This window comes from Mus caroli, unplaced genomic scaffold (genome assembly GCF_978045245.1).
Source record: "Mus caroli unplaced genomic scaffold, Mus_caroli_1 scaffold_6, whole genome shotgun sequence".
NCBI lineage: Eukaryota > Metazoa > Chordata > Mammalia > Rodentia > Muridae > Mus > Mus caroli.
This window is the reverse complement of record NW_028227261.1, coordinates 10,357,832-10,372,751: the sequence shown is the minus strand read 5'-3', so window position 1 is coordinate 10,372,751 and position 14,920 is coordinate 10,357,832. Positions and strand designations below refer to the sequence as shown.

At 43.0% G+C, this 14,920-nt stretch overlaps 1 protein-coding gene and 2 pseudogenes across 3 annotated transcripts; 2 read left to right on the top strand and 1 right to left on the bottom strand.

Annotated features, from left to right (window-relative positions):
* The first annotated feature begins 2,084 nt into the window (after positions 1-2,084).
* On the top strand, positions 2,085-2,573 carry LOC147004100 (protein CDV3 pseudogene; annotated as a pseudogene).
* Positions 2,574-6,759: 4,186 nt separating this feature from the next.
* Positions 6,760-9,767, top strand: LOC147004099 (SWI/SNF-related matrix-associated actin-dependent regulator of chromatin subfamily A member 5-like; annotated as a pseudogene).
* Positions 9,768-12,016: 2,249 nt separating this feature from the next.
* LOC147004098 (large ribosomal subunit protein P1-like) lies at positions 12,017-12,379 on the bottom strand. Of its 3 annotated transcripts, none has more exons than XM_085838676.1 (2): positions 12,187-12,361; positions 12,017-12,120 (listed from the first exon to the last, which is right to left on the bottom strand). In XM_085838676.1, exons 1-2 carry the CDS (start codon positions 12,359-12,361, stop codon positions 12,017-12,019), a joined length of 279 nt encoding a protein of 92 aa, XP_085694802.1. The 3 variants fall into 3 exon arrangements, with proteins under 3 accessions (XP_085694802.1, XP_085694803.1, XP_085694801.1); XM_085838677.1 differs by having other exon boundaries at positions 12,017-12,214; positions 12,287-12,361; XM_085838675.1 differs by having other exon boundaries at positions 12,017-12,379.
* Between the last annotated feature and the right edge of the window lie 2,541 nt (positions 12,380-14,920).

Here is a 14,920-nt window from a genome sequence, read left to right as displayed (position 1 = left end):
CATGCTTTGGTTGGTTTGCAAATTCAGAACCCAACAAAAACCTGACAAGGTGATTATAACTCAGGCACTTTTAGCCATTGAAAACGGCACCTCCCCTGAAGTTTGGATATCTATGCTCAAGAATTAGTTGGCATCTGAGTTCTCTGCTCTTGCACCCCACGGATTTAAGGATCCATTGCACTGGGATGAGAGAGACTCAACGATCATTGATCAGCCCTTACACATCTCTGAGGTTTCCTCATTTCATGCGGTAGGGTGATCATGATTTCCCTGCTAATTCATTTCCTTAAAACTTGGCTGGCCTCTTTTGTAGAGTTCGCCCTAGGTCATTTAGCAGTTACTGTCACACAGCACTGCAGTATCCAAAGACAGGTACCTCATGCACAGACCAACCTAAGACACGGGGCCTGGTGGCAATAGGGTTACCCTATGACGGGTAAGGCTGTGACACAGAGGAACGACCTAAAACAGGAGCCGTGGTGGATGGCCATAATTGCACCGGCCTAGTCCAGCATCATTTTATTAAAACATAAAGGGGGAGATGTGGGAAGCCACATATGCCATTACAAGATGACACTGGCTACTGCTGGCCACCACCCATGAATATGGGTAAACAATCAATGTGCACATGTGCAAAAGAGTTTTTTGCTGAGTCACTGCCTGGCCTGAGGCATGTTAATGAGGTACTGAAAGCATAACCAATCAGGTGTAGACATGCCTCTCCTAGGCCTATATAAGCAGCACCAGTTCTGGGGCTCGGGGTCTTTCGCATTCGCAGTAAATGCTCTCCCAATAAATGTGTTGCAGAAGGATCCTGTTGTGGCGTCTTTCTTGCTAGCAAGTCAGGCGTCTATACTGTATGGGATCATATATGTCTTATATATAGTCAATTACTCTTACTTCTGATTATTTATTGTAGTTGAATAAATAGTGAAGTCAATTCAGAATCATCCTAAATAAGATCAGCAGTCTCTATGTGTAAAACAATCCTTTCTGTATATTGAGAGTCAGTTACTATATTAAGACCCTTGAATATCTGAGAACACCATGAGTATTGCACATAATTAAGTTTTTTTTCACTGTTTTCTAGGGACTCTCAGCCACCTTACTTAAATCTTCTGCCTTGGCTGATTTATTAGCCTCAGTGTAAAATGTAGTGGATCCAGATTGGAAGTCCCTCTAGTGTATGAGGGAAAATTCAAGTTGTTCATTTTATGAACTGAAGTCACTTGCTTTCAGGGTATCTGTTGTTAATAACTCCAAGAAACTACTGCATGCTTTTTTTACCAACAGTCATGTTGTGTCCATAGTGAGTCAGTATCTGCATTAATAGAGGCACTACGATTTCAACTGGATCCATTCCAACTAATTTTTGAAGTCGCCTTTTTCTTTTTAGTAACAATTCAGAGACTATCTCCATGTAGGATTTTAATTTCTTACTCTGTTTATGTTTTAAAAATATCAACTCTAATATATAATCCTCCTTCTGCATGAGAATGCCTGTAGGGGAATGAGTAGAAAGTAAGGTAACTAAGATGCAGGCCATTTTGGAACAATACGAACTAGTTGTATATCCTGCAATTTCCTTTCTACCAGAGCTAAGTCCTTCTCAGCCTTGGCGGTGGGCTCCAGGCCGGGCGACGGCGGAAGCTTGGGCTCCGGTGCCAGGTCCAGAGACGGAGGGAGCACGGGCCCGGAGGGCAAGGCCATAAAGAAGGATGAAAATGAGTGGAAAGAATGGATCACAGGGCCCCCAATGGAGGAGCTAGAGAAAGTACCCAAGGAGCTAAAGGGATCTACAATCCTATAGGTAGAACAACAATATAAACTAACCAGTAACACCCCCCCCCCCAGCTCGTGTCTCTAGCTGCATATGAATAAGAAGATGGCCTAGTCGGCCATCAGTGGAAAGAGAGGCCCATTGGTCGTGCAAACTTTATATGCCTCAGTACAGGGGAACGACAGGGCCAAGAAGTGGGAGTGGGTGGGTTAGCGTGTGGGGGACTTTTGGGATAGCATTGGAAATGTAAATGAAATAAATACCCAATTTAAAAAAAAAAAGAATTTGAGCAAGGAGAGGTTGATTACAGCGGATTAAGAGTTCAGGCAATGCAAATAAGTGAAAAGGAAGATGATGATAAATAGAAGAGAGTAGATCCAGGAGATAATTGGGAAGAAGGTGGAGGTGGCAGTGGAGCAGAAAAATCTTCAGGTCCCTGGAATAAAACGGTTCAGGTACAAGTGCCTCCTGCTCCAGTAACAGGTACAGAAACCCCGGAGCCAGCAATGCCCAGTGGTGTATTTAGGCCTCCTGGGGCAAGGCTAACCACAACAAGGAAAATGCCACAAGGACCACCGGAAATATACAGTGACACACAGTTCCCATCCCTGCAGTCCACTGCCAAGCATGTAGAGAGCTGGATGATAAAGAAATGGAGAAGAGCTTTGAAGTAGTAAGACACAAAAATAGAGATAGGGAGGAGGTTTCAAAAAACGAGGCCCTTAAACTTCAGCTAGACAACCAGTATGCTGTACTTGAGAATCAGAAGTACAGCCACACACAGTACAGCTAAGGAATGGTCTTTGCTAAGCCTTCCAAGGTAACTAGAGCACAGCTAACCACCCAGAACAGCCATTCGTCATTTTGATTTCTGGATCTACAGTGACTGACTGAAGACCTCAAGTCCAGTGACTGTCCCTGTTGCACTATGGAAGTTCAAGAGTCACGACTAATCTTGATGCGTGTTGGATTTAGGGGTGTTTCATTGTCTTAAATATTTGTGAATTAGATTCAACAGTGTTTCCACAGTTGCTCTGCGTATAAAACCAAACCTGCAGCCAGTGGTCATTCAAACATCTTTATGTTCAGATACTGAGCCTTTTAAAGGTTGACTACCTCAGATTTGCTGCCCTTAGTTGTGTATTTCATGTGGATCACATCTTCTACATAAGGTCACAGCTACTAGTGCCTGTGTGAACCTTGAAACCAACTCTACTGGATTCCTGTCAGAAAGCCTTTAGAAGTCAGCCATCTGGGTTCTGATCCACTATAAAAATTGTAGAGTTAAGTGACCTTAATTAACCTGTTCTGTGCCCCATCCTAAGGCATACTCTGTAGGCTGTGGCTATGTTACACTCCCTGGAACAAGCCACTGTCAGAAATGATTTAAGTTTTTAGTTGTATGAGGTAACTCTCAATTTAATTCAACCAAACTTGGGTACACCAAATGGGGAGTGAGTGGGGTGTAGTCTTATTTCTTTGAATAATTTTTCATTCAGATAGTGCTTGCTCCGTTCCACATTAAGGCCTTGCTTTAACATGGAGTAAGTTTTTTAAGGGCATATTGTGTGGAGAAATAGTCTGAAAGAAGCATTGGAATTGTGAAATGCCTTATAATTTGCCAATCCTTAGGTGGAACCAGATAGCCTTTGATGCATATAAAGGACAGTGGATCCGCTGCACTCCAGGTGCTGCTCAAGTCTCCTAATCAGGTCTGATTGAACTGCTGTGGACAGAGTATGGTGTCTGCACACTGCTGTTGACAGAGTGTGGCATCTGCTCAGGAGGAGAGGGTTTCACTGACCTGGCTTTTAACAGTTCAAAGTAACAGGAGCAAAACACCCATGTTGCACAAGAATCTGGCATGGTGTCTGATAAATCCTTGTGTGTGCCCCAAATGTGAAGGTTATAGGCTATTCTGTAGATCCATTCATTGTTTAGCCAGCTCTTGACATTCACCTTGGGAATATGTTTGGTAATCACTTGGAGACGCAGAGGAATAGCCAGTAATGTAGCATTTCTGTTGTTAGTAATTTCAATTTAACTATCTAGTAGTACTTGGCTCTCAGAAGAGGTTACTGCTAAATTTCTTTCTACCTAATGAAATAGCCTGTCAGTTACCTACAGATGGTTCAGTACACATACTCTGTTGACATATGACTATGTGATATGATAGTAGTGCCTGGGTTTCTCTCTGTAAACGAATCCCTTTGCCAAACACAGTTCATACTTCCTTACTACTGACAAGATCGAACAGGAAATGTATGTTTTCCCAGCTTGAGAGCATGTTTAGTGGATTTAGGGCAGCAGTGTGGGAAGCAGGAGGTGGAGGCCAGTGTCTCCTACCAGTCTGTATTCCACTTCTGGGCAATAATGTTGGCATGATCTGAACCAGCCAGGAGGAGGTGGGGTGATTAGAGACTTGAGATTCTTAGTTAAACTGAAGAGTTCATTTGGGCACCAGAAACCTTAACAAATAATCTAACACCTTGAGCCACAAACTTCCCTTAAAGTATGCTTTACCCCAGTGTGACACACAAACACACATTCTGTTTGGGTTTATGGTTTAAGACGTGAACAGAAAGAAGATAAGGTTTGTTTAATGGCATACTGTACTGGAACACTGAAGACCTGCAGCAGATGTAAATTGCAAGTCTTGGTATTTTTTAAGATTGTGAAATTATCAAAATGCATATGAATCAAGTTTTAATACACTGTCTGGGTGGATGAGGCTGTCCATTGCACCATTTCTTTCTTTGGGTTCTCAGGCATGGTTCCTACAGTGTAAGAACTCTGTAACATTTAACAATGAATAAACAGTAAACCTATGGGGGAAAAAAAAAAGAAATGAAATAAAAAGGAAAGGATATGGCTTCTCCTAAGTATGGTGAAGTAGAATGTTTCTTATCAAAAGAAAGAGAATAGCCAGACACAGGAACAGTCTACAATGGGCAGAACCATGAGCCTCATGAGGAGAGGGAGGAGGAAAAGCCTGATCAAGAGGCCAGGAGGGTAAATGATCAGTAAAAAAGACCAGGTAGCCAAATGCATGCATTACATGAGGAAGAGCAGCTGGGAGGACATTTGCCCAGCCTCTGTGCTAGGGGTCTGGAAAGGACAGCAATGCACTGTATGTAACAGATAGGGATAGAGGATTCTTTGGAGAACCTGGAACCAAGGACTGATTTGATTTGTTAATTAGGCACCTTGGCCTTTTGTTCCAGGGTTTAATATTCAACATTCGGGAGGACTGAAGAGATTGAAATGATTTAATCGTAATCTCAAAAGTTATTTTTTTAAAAAAATGAACTAGTTCTTTTATTTCTTCTCTGCCTAAGGAGGGACTTAGGTGGGAGAAGTGAGAGGGAGGGAAAAAGGGGAGCAGGATGATTTATGGGTGGGAGACAAGAGAGAGCCCAGAGGGCCAGAAGAATGAATGGAAATATGGAGCAGTAGAATTTGGAGATTGGAGAGAAACCTCTAGAAAGTCTTGTAGACCTGGGGTGTGAGAGGCTTCCTAGATCCTGCCATGTCCCCATATTGATGATAATGGACTGAACCTCTGAACCTGTTAGCCATCCCCATTGAAATGTTCTTTTGTCCTTATAAGAGTTGCCTTGGTTACCTTTCTATTCACAACAGTAAAACCTATGACAGCAATTCTTAATTATAGAGCTTGATGAAAGGCTGAGCTACAGGAGATGTTGCTCTAAACAGACACATGTATGAAAGTAGCTGATTAAAGGAATGAAATTTCTCATGACTGGGAAACATTAGGGATAGAAACAATTAAGAGGTCAGATCAGAGATGCATAAAGGTAACAAAATTGAAAGATCAATACCAAGACAATATAATTGAAAAATCCCCAAGGTACAACAACTTAGTTTTCCCTCAAGAATTTGAGAAGAAATTGAGAAGTTGCTGTTTCATGTGAAAACTCGCCATCATTTATCTGCCTTCATCTGCTGCCATTGTAACAGGGCAGCGCGTCTTCTGCCTTAACTTGAACTTGACAAACACCGAACTCTCTAAACGAAGCCGACTGAAGGAGCGAACACGCAGACTTTTTAATTCTGAGGTGATTTTTCCTCTCAGAAGTCCAACGTCACTTAAAGTCACGTCCGTGAGCGAAGGCAACAGGACGACGAAGGCCAGCCCAGGCCTTTGCTCCTTGCCTAACAGTCGCGCAGTTCCCAAGAGGGAGCCCTAGCGCAGCGGGAGACAGCGAGCCGAGCGCTTAACGGAGCGCTGAAGACCCAGCTGGGGTCACTTGGAGGAGCCGAGGCGCAAAGCACCGCTGTCGCGCTTCCTCGAGACCCCGCCCACTCGGCTCCACAGCCTGCTAGAGGCCTGGAGGAGGCGGGGCCAAGGAGGAGCATGCGCACGCGCCCTCGCGAGCCGGCCTTCTAAGGGGGGAATGAGCGATCTCGCGAGGGTTGAGAGCGGGTGGCGTAGGTAGCTGTCCTGGTTGGATGGAGAAGAGAATCCACTCCCGGAGAGGAGAAGGCGCCGTGAGGCCTCTGAGAACCTTCCGTTTTCCTTTCCCTTTCCTTCGGCCCTCCGCCTCCTCAGAGTCAGCCCGCCTTCCCTGACCTCCGTGACCCCGCTGGCCCCGCCCACTCCCGTCGACGCGATTCCCGCCGTGAGGTAGACGCCAGTGGAGCAGAGTCCCGAGGAAGAGGACGGCGAGGCGAGAAAGTAGGGGTGGCGGAGCCCTCGCGCGTGAGAGCTTCCGGGCGCGTCTCGCTCCTCCAGTGGCCCGGACGCCAGTTATGCTCAGGCCCAAGCCGCTTCCCTCGGCGCCGCGCCTGCCCGTGGCCGTGGCGGGTGACGCAGCCGGAACACGTCCTCCGCGGTGGAGCCTCCACCGCTCCCGCCTCCCGAGAGCGCGCCTTCCAAGGAGCAGCAGCGGCAACAAAGGCAGCCCCGAGGGCTGCGCGGCGCCCGCGGCTTCCTGTGCTGCGGGCTCGGGCCCGGCCCCGCGGACACCGAGATGGAGGAAGTATTTGATCACGGATCACTTGGAAAGCAAAAAGAAATCCAAGAACCAGATCCTACATATGAAGAAAAAATGCAAACTGACCGAGCAAATAGATTTGAGTATTTATTAAAGCAGACAGAGCTGTTCGCACATTTCATTCAGCCTGCTGCTCAGAAGACTCCAACCTCACCCTTGAAAATGAAACCAGGGCGCCCACGGGTAAAAAAGGATGAAAAACAGAATTTGCTTTCAGTTGGAGATTACTGACACCGTAGAACAGAGCAAGAGGAGGATGAAGAGCTATTAACAGAAAGTTCCAAAGCAACTAATGTTTGTACTCGATTTGACGATTCTCCATCATATATAAAATGGGGTAAACTGAGATTATCAGGTGCGAGGATTGAATTGGCTCATCTCTCTGTATGAGAATGGCATCAATGGGATCCTTGCAGATGAAATGGGTTTGGGAAAGACACTTCAAACAATTTCTCTTCTTGGATACATGAAACACTATAGAAATATTCCTGGTCCTCATATGGTTTTGGTTCCCAAGTCTACATTGCACAACTGGATGAGTGAATTCAAGAGATGGATACCAACACTTAGGTCTGTTTGCTTGATAGGAGATAAAGAGAAAGCTGCATTTGTCAGGGATGTTTTATTACCAGGAGAGTGGAATGTGTGTGTCACATCTTATGAAATGCTTATTAAAGAGAAGTCTGTGCTCTTCAGAACAACTTGCATGAGTTCTGGTCACTTCTAAACTTTTTGTTACCAGATGTGTTTAATTCAGCTGATGACTTTGACTCCTGGTCTGATACAAATAATTGCCTTGGGGATCAAAAGCTAGTTGAGAGGCTTCATATGGTTTTGAGTCCATTCCTCTTTCGTCGAATTAAAGCTGATGTTGAAAAGAGTTTGCCTCCAAAAAAAAGTAAAAATCTATGTGGGTCTTAGCAAAATGCAAAGAGAATGGTATACTCAGATATTAATGAAAGATGTAGACATATTAAACTCAACAGGGAAGATGGACAAAATGAGGCTATTGAACATTTTGATGCAGTTGAGGAAATGCTGCAATCATCCGTATCTCTTCGATGGAGCTGAACCTGCTCCACTGTACACAACAGATATGCATCTAGTTACCAACAGTGGCAAGATGGTGGTGTTAGACAAGCTACTCCCTAAACTGAAAGAACAAGGTTCAAGAGTACTAATCTTTAGTCAGATGACAAGAGTATTAGACATCTTGGAAGATTATTGCATGTGGAGAAATTATGAGTACTGCAGGTTGGATGGACAGACACCCCATGATGAGAGACAAGACTCCATCAATCCATACAATGAACCAAATAGCACAAAGTTTGTATTTATGCTAAGCACACTTTCAGGTGGTCTGGGCATCAATCTTGCAACTGCTGATGTAGTAATTTTATATGGTTCAGATTGGAATCCTCAAGTTGATCTTCAGGCTATGGACCGTGCCCATAGAATTGGACAAAGGATGACTGTCCGAGTGTTTTGCTTTATAACTGATAATACTGTGGAAGAAAGAATAGTGGAACGTGCTGAGATGAAACTTAGACTGGATTCGATAGTAATTCAACAAGGGAGGCTTGTAGATCAGAACCTGAACTAAACTGGGAAAGATGAAATGCTTCAAATGATTCGACGTGGTGACACACATGTGTTTGCTTCAAAAGAAAGTGAAATCACTGATGAGGATATTGATGGTATTTTAGAAAGAGGTGCAAAGAAGACTGCAGAAATGAATGAAAAGCTCTCTCCAAGATGGGTGAAAGTTCACTTAGAAACTTTACGATGGATACAGAGTCCAGCGTTTATAACTTTGAAGGAGAAGACTATAGAGAAAAACAAAAGATTGCATTCACAGAGTGGATTGAACCACCAAAAAGAGAAAGAAAAGCCAACTATGCTGTTGATGCATATTTCAGGGAAGCTCTCCGTGTTAGCCTAAAGCACCCAAGGCACCTCGACCTCCAAAACAACCAAATGTTCAGGATTTCCAGTTCTTTCCTCCGGGTTTATGTGAATTACTGGAAAAAGAAATTCTGTATTACAGGAAAACTATTGGGTATAAGGTACCTCGGAGTCCTGATCTACCTAATGCAGCACAGGCACAGAAAGAACAGCTAAAAATTGATGAAGCAGAGCCCCTCAATGATGAGGAGTTAGAGGAAAAAGAGAAGCTTCTGACACAGTGGTTTACAAATTGGAATAAGAGAGATTTTATGTTTCTGAGATAAGCTGTGGCTCAGGTCACCTTGATCCCAGTCTGTGCCCCCTGTTACAATGACATTGGTTTTTCTCATAATTAAACTTCTCAAATTCTTTTTTTTTATCAAGGCTAATGAGAAGTGGGGTCGTGATGATATTGAAAATATAGCCAGAAAAGTAGAAGGAAAAACTCCAGAAGAAGTCATTGAATACTCAGCTGTGTTCTGGGAAAGAAGCAATGAGCTTCAGGACATAGAGAAGATTATGGCTCAGATTGAAAGGGGAGAGGCAAGAATTCAAAGAAGAATAAGTATCAAGAAAGCACTAGATAAAAAGATTGGACGGTACAAAGCACCCTTTCATCAGCTAAGAATATCATATGGTACTAACAAAAGAAAAACTATATTGAAGAAGAGGATCATTTTCTCATTTGTATGCTGCACAAGCTTGGCTTCGACAAGGAAAATGTGGTGTATGATGAATTATGACAATGCATCCGAAACTCCCCTCAGTTTAGATTTCATTGGTTTCTCAAGTCCAGAACTGAGATGGAGCTCCAGAGGAGGTGTAATACCTTAATTACTTTGATTGAAAGAGAAAATATGGAACTAGAAGAAAAGGAGAAGGCAGAGAAAAAGAAAAGAGGACCAAAACCTTCCACACAGAAATGTAATATGGACGGTGCCCTTGATGGCCGTGGAAGAAGAAAGAAGCTGAAACTATGAATGCATTTTTGTCTTATAATCACTAACTAGTAGTTCTTTAATTTACGGGTCTTCATATGATGTGCTGGCATCACATCCATCAGGTCCATCTGCTTACTGAGCTAGAAACATAGTATGTAGTTTCACTTTTTTAAAATGCAACAGCTCTGCTGAAATTTTTTTATCATTAACAATTGAAGTAATAAAACAGGCTTCATTCATTAAAAAAAAAAAAGAATTTGAGAAGTTTAATTATGAGAAAAACCAATGTCATTGTAACAGGGGGCACAGACTGGGATCAAGGTGACCTGAGCCACAGCTTATCTCAGAAACATTATTGTAAATATTTCTTTTTGTAAAAAGACTGCAGATAAAGCTGATGGAAATAATATACGTTGCCAGAGTGAAATCACTCCATACACAAGCAGAAGATGAATTAAGAAAAGTTGCTTTAGTGACTGTTTGCATTCATGACAGGCTAATTATCAGACTAATCAGCCTAGCATAAATTTGAATTCAACATATGCTGTCAGTCTTAAGTTTCTTTTAGGTTGAGTTCCCAGATTATGCTTTGAACCAGTTAAATATGGACTGGAGACTGCATATCTAGGCTCTTAGGTAGATGGAAGGTTTACATAGTACAGATATTGTAAGACTCATTTCTTACATAACCATTTTCCTAAAAAAAACCCCACAAAGATAGCAGTATATAATTTTCGTTTGTACCTAAGATTTATTATTCAAATAGTTTTGTTTTCCTCCATGTTGGGATGACCATATGTTTGTAAAAAAGACTATATTTTGATGTAATTCCTAACCATTTTTGAACATCTGTTAGAAGGCTCAGAGTGAAATGTCTATAGGGTGCAAATCGAACAACCTGACCTTGATCACTATATAAAAAATGTCCATATTTCCTCCCTTGAATATTTTGTTCCCCAATCTAGGTAGGACTAAAGCATCCACACTTTGATCTTCCTTATTCTTGAGCTTCATATGTACTGTAAATTATATCTTGGTTATTCTGAGCTGTGGAGCAGAGAATGACAGAAAAGCCATCCAGACACTGACCCACCTGGGAATCCATCCCATATACAGACATCAAACCCAGATACTAATGTGGATGCCAAGAAGTGCTTGCTGAGAGGAGCCTGATGTACCTCTCTCCTGAGAGGCTCTGCCAAAGCCTGACAAATACAGAGGTGGATGCTTGAAGCCACCCATTGGACTGAGCTTGGGTTCCTGATGGAGGAGCTAGAGACAAGACTCAAGGAGCTGAAGGGGTTTGCAACCCATAGGAAGAACAACAATATCAACCAATCAAACCCTCCAGAGCTTACAGGGACTAAACCACCATCCAAAGAGTACACATGGAAGGATCCAAGGCTCCATCTGCCTATGTAGCAAATGGAAGGCCTTATCAGGCACCAATGAGAGGAGAGGCCCTTGGTCCTGTGAAGGCTCCATACCCCAGTGTAGGGGAATGTCAAGGTGGGGAGGCAGGAGTCGGTGTGTGGGGGAGCACTTGTACAGAAGCACAGGGAGGGAGGATGGGATAGGGGGCTTCCAGAAGGGAAAATCAGGAAAGGGGATTACATGAAATATAAATAAATAAAATATCAGCATCAACCAACATTAACCACTGTGAAAATTCTCTGGCAAACATTTGCGGTTCTGAGAATGAAACATCTATTTAGAATTAAGTATGAACTAATACACTTGAAAAAATATATTTGAAGCATAAAAATATAATTGAAGCATAAAAAAATGTCCAAAGTAGATTCCACAAACTTGTGTTCCAATTTGCACATATCTCTCCTGGCCTAAATCCTTGTAAAACTACACACACACACACACACACACACACACACACACACACACACACACACTTACTCATGAATGCATTCATTTCTGTTAAGGTTTCTTAAAGCCTATCTGCAGAATTTCTCTTCAGGATGAACTTGTTCATGTAACAGATACCAAGCAACAAGGCTTCAAGTCAGAAAAGTCAATCCTTCCTCAAGAGTGGCATAATATTTGAATAGATTGTTGACCCTTATCAGACTCTTTTCTTCAGAATGAATAATCTTGTGTTACTGGATATAAGTGTGTTACCTAAGAATATGTGCAAATTCTTCATAGACATATATTCCCCTCAGTATGCATTTTTACAGATGCTCAATACTACAGTAATATGCAAAATATCTAACAGGTACATTATGCACTAAAGTTTGTACTCTTGTGTAAAGGTATCAGGAGGTACAATTCAGGTACAGGTTCAGCTCTTTATTGGACAAGTTAACAAAAGCAGTTTAGTCAAAAATACCAAAGCCCCTGTCATCTTCGGACTCCTCAGCCTCTTCCTTCTTTGCTTCCACTTTCTTCTCCTCAGCTGGGGTGGCAGCAGTGGATAGAGCAGGACCACCAGAAGGTGCAGCTCCAGCAAGTGGAGCGGGCCCAGCAGCCCAATCATTGCAGATGAGGCTACCAGTGTTGACATTGGCCAGAGCCTTTGCAAAGGAGCCAGGAAAGAAAGGTTCAATGCTGACACCAGCTGCTTTAATGAGGGCATTGATCTTAACTTCTGTGACCATCACCTCGTTGTCTTGCACGATGAGGGCAGAGTAGATGCAGGCGAGCTCGGAATCAGACACCATGTTGTGGACTGCTGACATGGTGCTAGTCCTTGGATGAAGTGAGGGCCTCACCCCAGTGGCATTAGCAAACTGAACACATTAACAGGGTTTGTCTGTAGACATCCCAATGGCTATCTTAGGAAGCTGACAGTGACCTATGGGGACCTGTGCTGCCCCATGCCTATGTATGCTTCACCTGTGCAGTGCCTTCCTGGCTGTGTTAAATCACGAGTGCTGACTGGACTCAGCCCCTCAACTCGCAGGGGCCCCTTAAGTGTCGGGAGAATCAGGGTCCTGGTACACAGGCATGAAGGAGTCAGCAGGGTGACAAACAGATGCAAACATAAAAGAGTGTTGATCTGAATGTAATTTCTCAAAGGAAGCATCAGACTTATGATTCAGAAGAAAATAAGGAAGTTAGGTGACACATCACCCAAGGTACGTTGAGGTTACCCGATGCTTAATGACTCTTTACACAAAACAGAAGAATGCATACATAAAGACTGACAGGAACTAAGTAATATAACAACTGAGACAAAGTCATCTCTATCTAAGGTCAGCTATATTCCTAAAAGCCAGATGTGAGGTCATTATGTTCCCAGTGCAAGTCCTTTCTTGCCCAAGCCATAGTTCTCATTCTGATTTATTGTTTAGCCCACCACCAGCCAGCTCTTAGTAAATACCTAACTATGCTATGCTTCTGGGCTAGTGAAAGTATGTGCTAGGGAGTTCTGCTCTAGCTAACCTTCTCATGAATAATGCAATACTCTAGTTCCTCCTTAAACCACATCCCTACCTACTTCCTAAACCATTGTAAATTCTTGTATATGTAAGTGACTGGGCCATTATTCTGAGTGATTTTGTCAGGGACTTTCTTCTATTAAGTAATGTAGTCTGCCATATATAACTATAATAAGAATTATAATCTTACTTTGCTAAGATTGTCCTGAGAATTCTAACTCTATTTAGTAGATGATAATGCCTGCTTTCTTTTACTATCTCTTTTTCAATACTGGAGGCAATCTGTCTTAATCTGTAACATTCTTATGAAATCCCAAGTCCAGGGCTGGCTCAAGGGCTGGCTAGGACATTGGTGAAGGCCAGGAAGCAAAGTTCAACCTAATTTAGGTATTTGACAAACCATTCCTTGGAGGCACTGATAATAAAACAATACTGAAAGAAAGCACACAGACCCATTCACCTATTAACCAAGTTTATAGGAACATCATGGTATGGGATACGAAGGATCCAGGAGACTAAGTTTCCATGAAAGTTTATGACTCAGGACTTTTCCCAAGCTTTTGGGCTTGCTACACAGATTTCACTGGAGTGGCTATGACGCACCAGCACCTGGATCTGTAAGGTTCTGCAAAGAAAGGCTTTCCACGGTCACTCTTCTGCCTCGCCAGTCTTGATTTTTGAACTTACAAATTTGACCATAAGCTACTTGTGAAGTAAAAGATGTTTAATGGAACAGAAGAATGAGGGCTGGTGATGACTTAAAAGTTAATAGCAGGGGTGGGTGTGGGGGGTGGGTGTGCAAGGGACATAGCTCAGCGGTTAAGAGCGCTCACTGCTCTTCCAAAAATCCTGAGTTCAATTCCCAGAAACCACATGGTGGCTCACCACCATCTGTAATGGGATCCAATGCCCTCTTCAGGTGTGTCTGAAGAGAGCTACAGTGTACTCATACACATAAATATAAAATAAAAAAGTTATGAGCACTGGCCTGCTCTTGCAGAAGACTCAAAATTGATTCCAAGCATCAACATGGTGGCTCCCAAACATCTGCAGGGACCTGACTCCCTCTCCTAACTTCTGAGTGCACCAGGCACTAAGTGGTGTACATATATGCAGGTTGGCAAAATGTTCATACTTGACAATAGACCAGAGAAAGAAATTTGAAAATGGCCAGAAACATAATAATAACACTAATATAATAAATCTTGAAAAATAATAAAGGCTGAGAGGGGAGTCATTCCTTCAGGCTCATTTATGAAGGGGGATACCTGCAGCAGATACCCTCAACAAACTCCCTGGCACATTTTCTTACATCACACCAAGAAAACAATCCAGACTTGGCCATGTGTCCCCTAAGAGTTTGACATTGGGCATCAGAGACAGAATGCTCAATACCACAAATGTGTCTGCTTCAGAGCTCTGTCAAGAAAGCTCAGTCAGTGCTTACCTACACACACATCCCATGAGGGATGGGAACACAAAGCAGACTGTTCTCAACTTTGAACTGTCATGTCTTGGAGAACTGCAGCCGAAGAGCCTGGTTCAAAGGCAATATACTTAGTAAAGTTTGTGGTCTTAGACAAACTCATCTGTCCTTCCACATACATGTATGGAGTACTGGTGTGCCCCAATCACTGAACCAGCCAGGGCACTAGGAAGAGAAATGGACAAGATCATCGTTCCCAACTGCATGCAGCTGACATGCTCTGAAATAGTTTCCCCACCAGGGATTATATGGTGAGACTAGAAGCCAAGGACAGGTGGCCATAAAGAGCCCAGGAGAAGTTGAGACACTGTCAGTTCACTGAGAGTGAGCTACTGCCACCTCACAAGACATCT

Excerpts from the sequence above, each read along its gene's own strand:
- LOC147004098 (XM_085838675.1), bottom strand. The coding sequence starts at position 12,379 with ATGTCAGCAGTCCACAACATGGTGTCTGATTCCGAGCTCGCCTGCATC.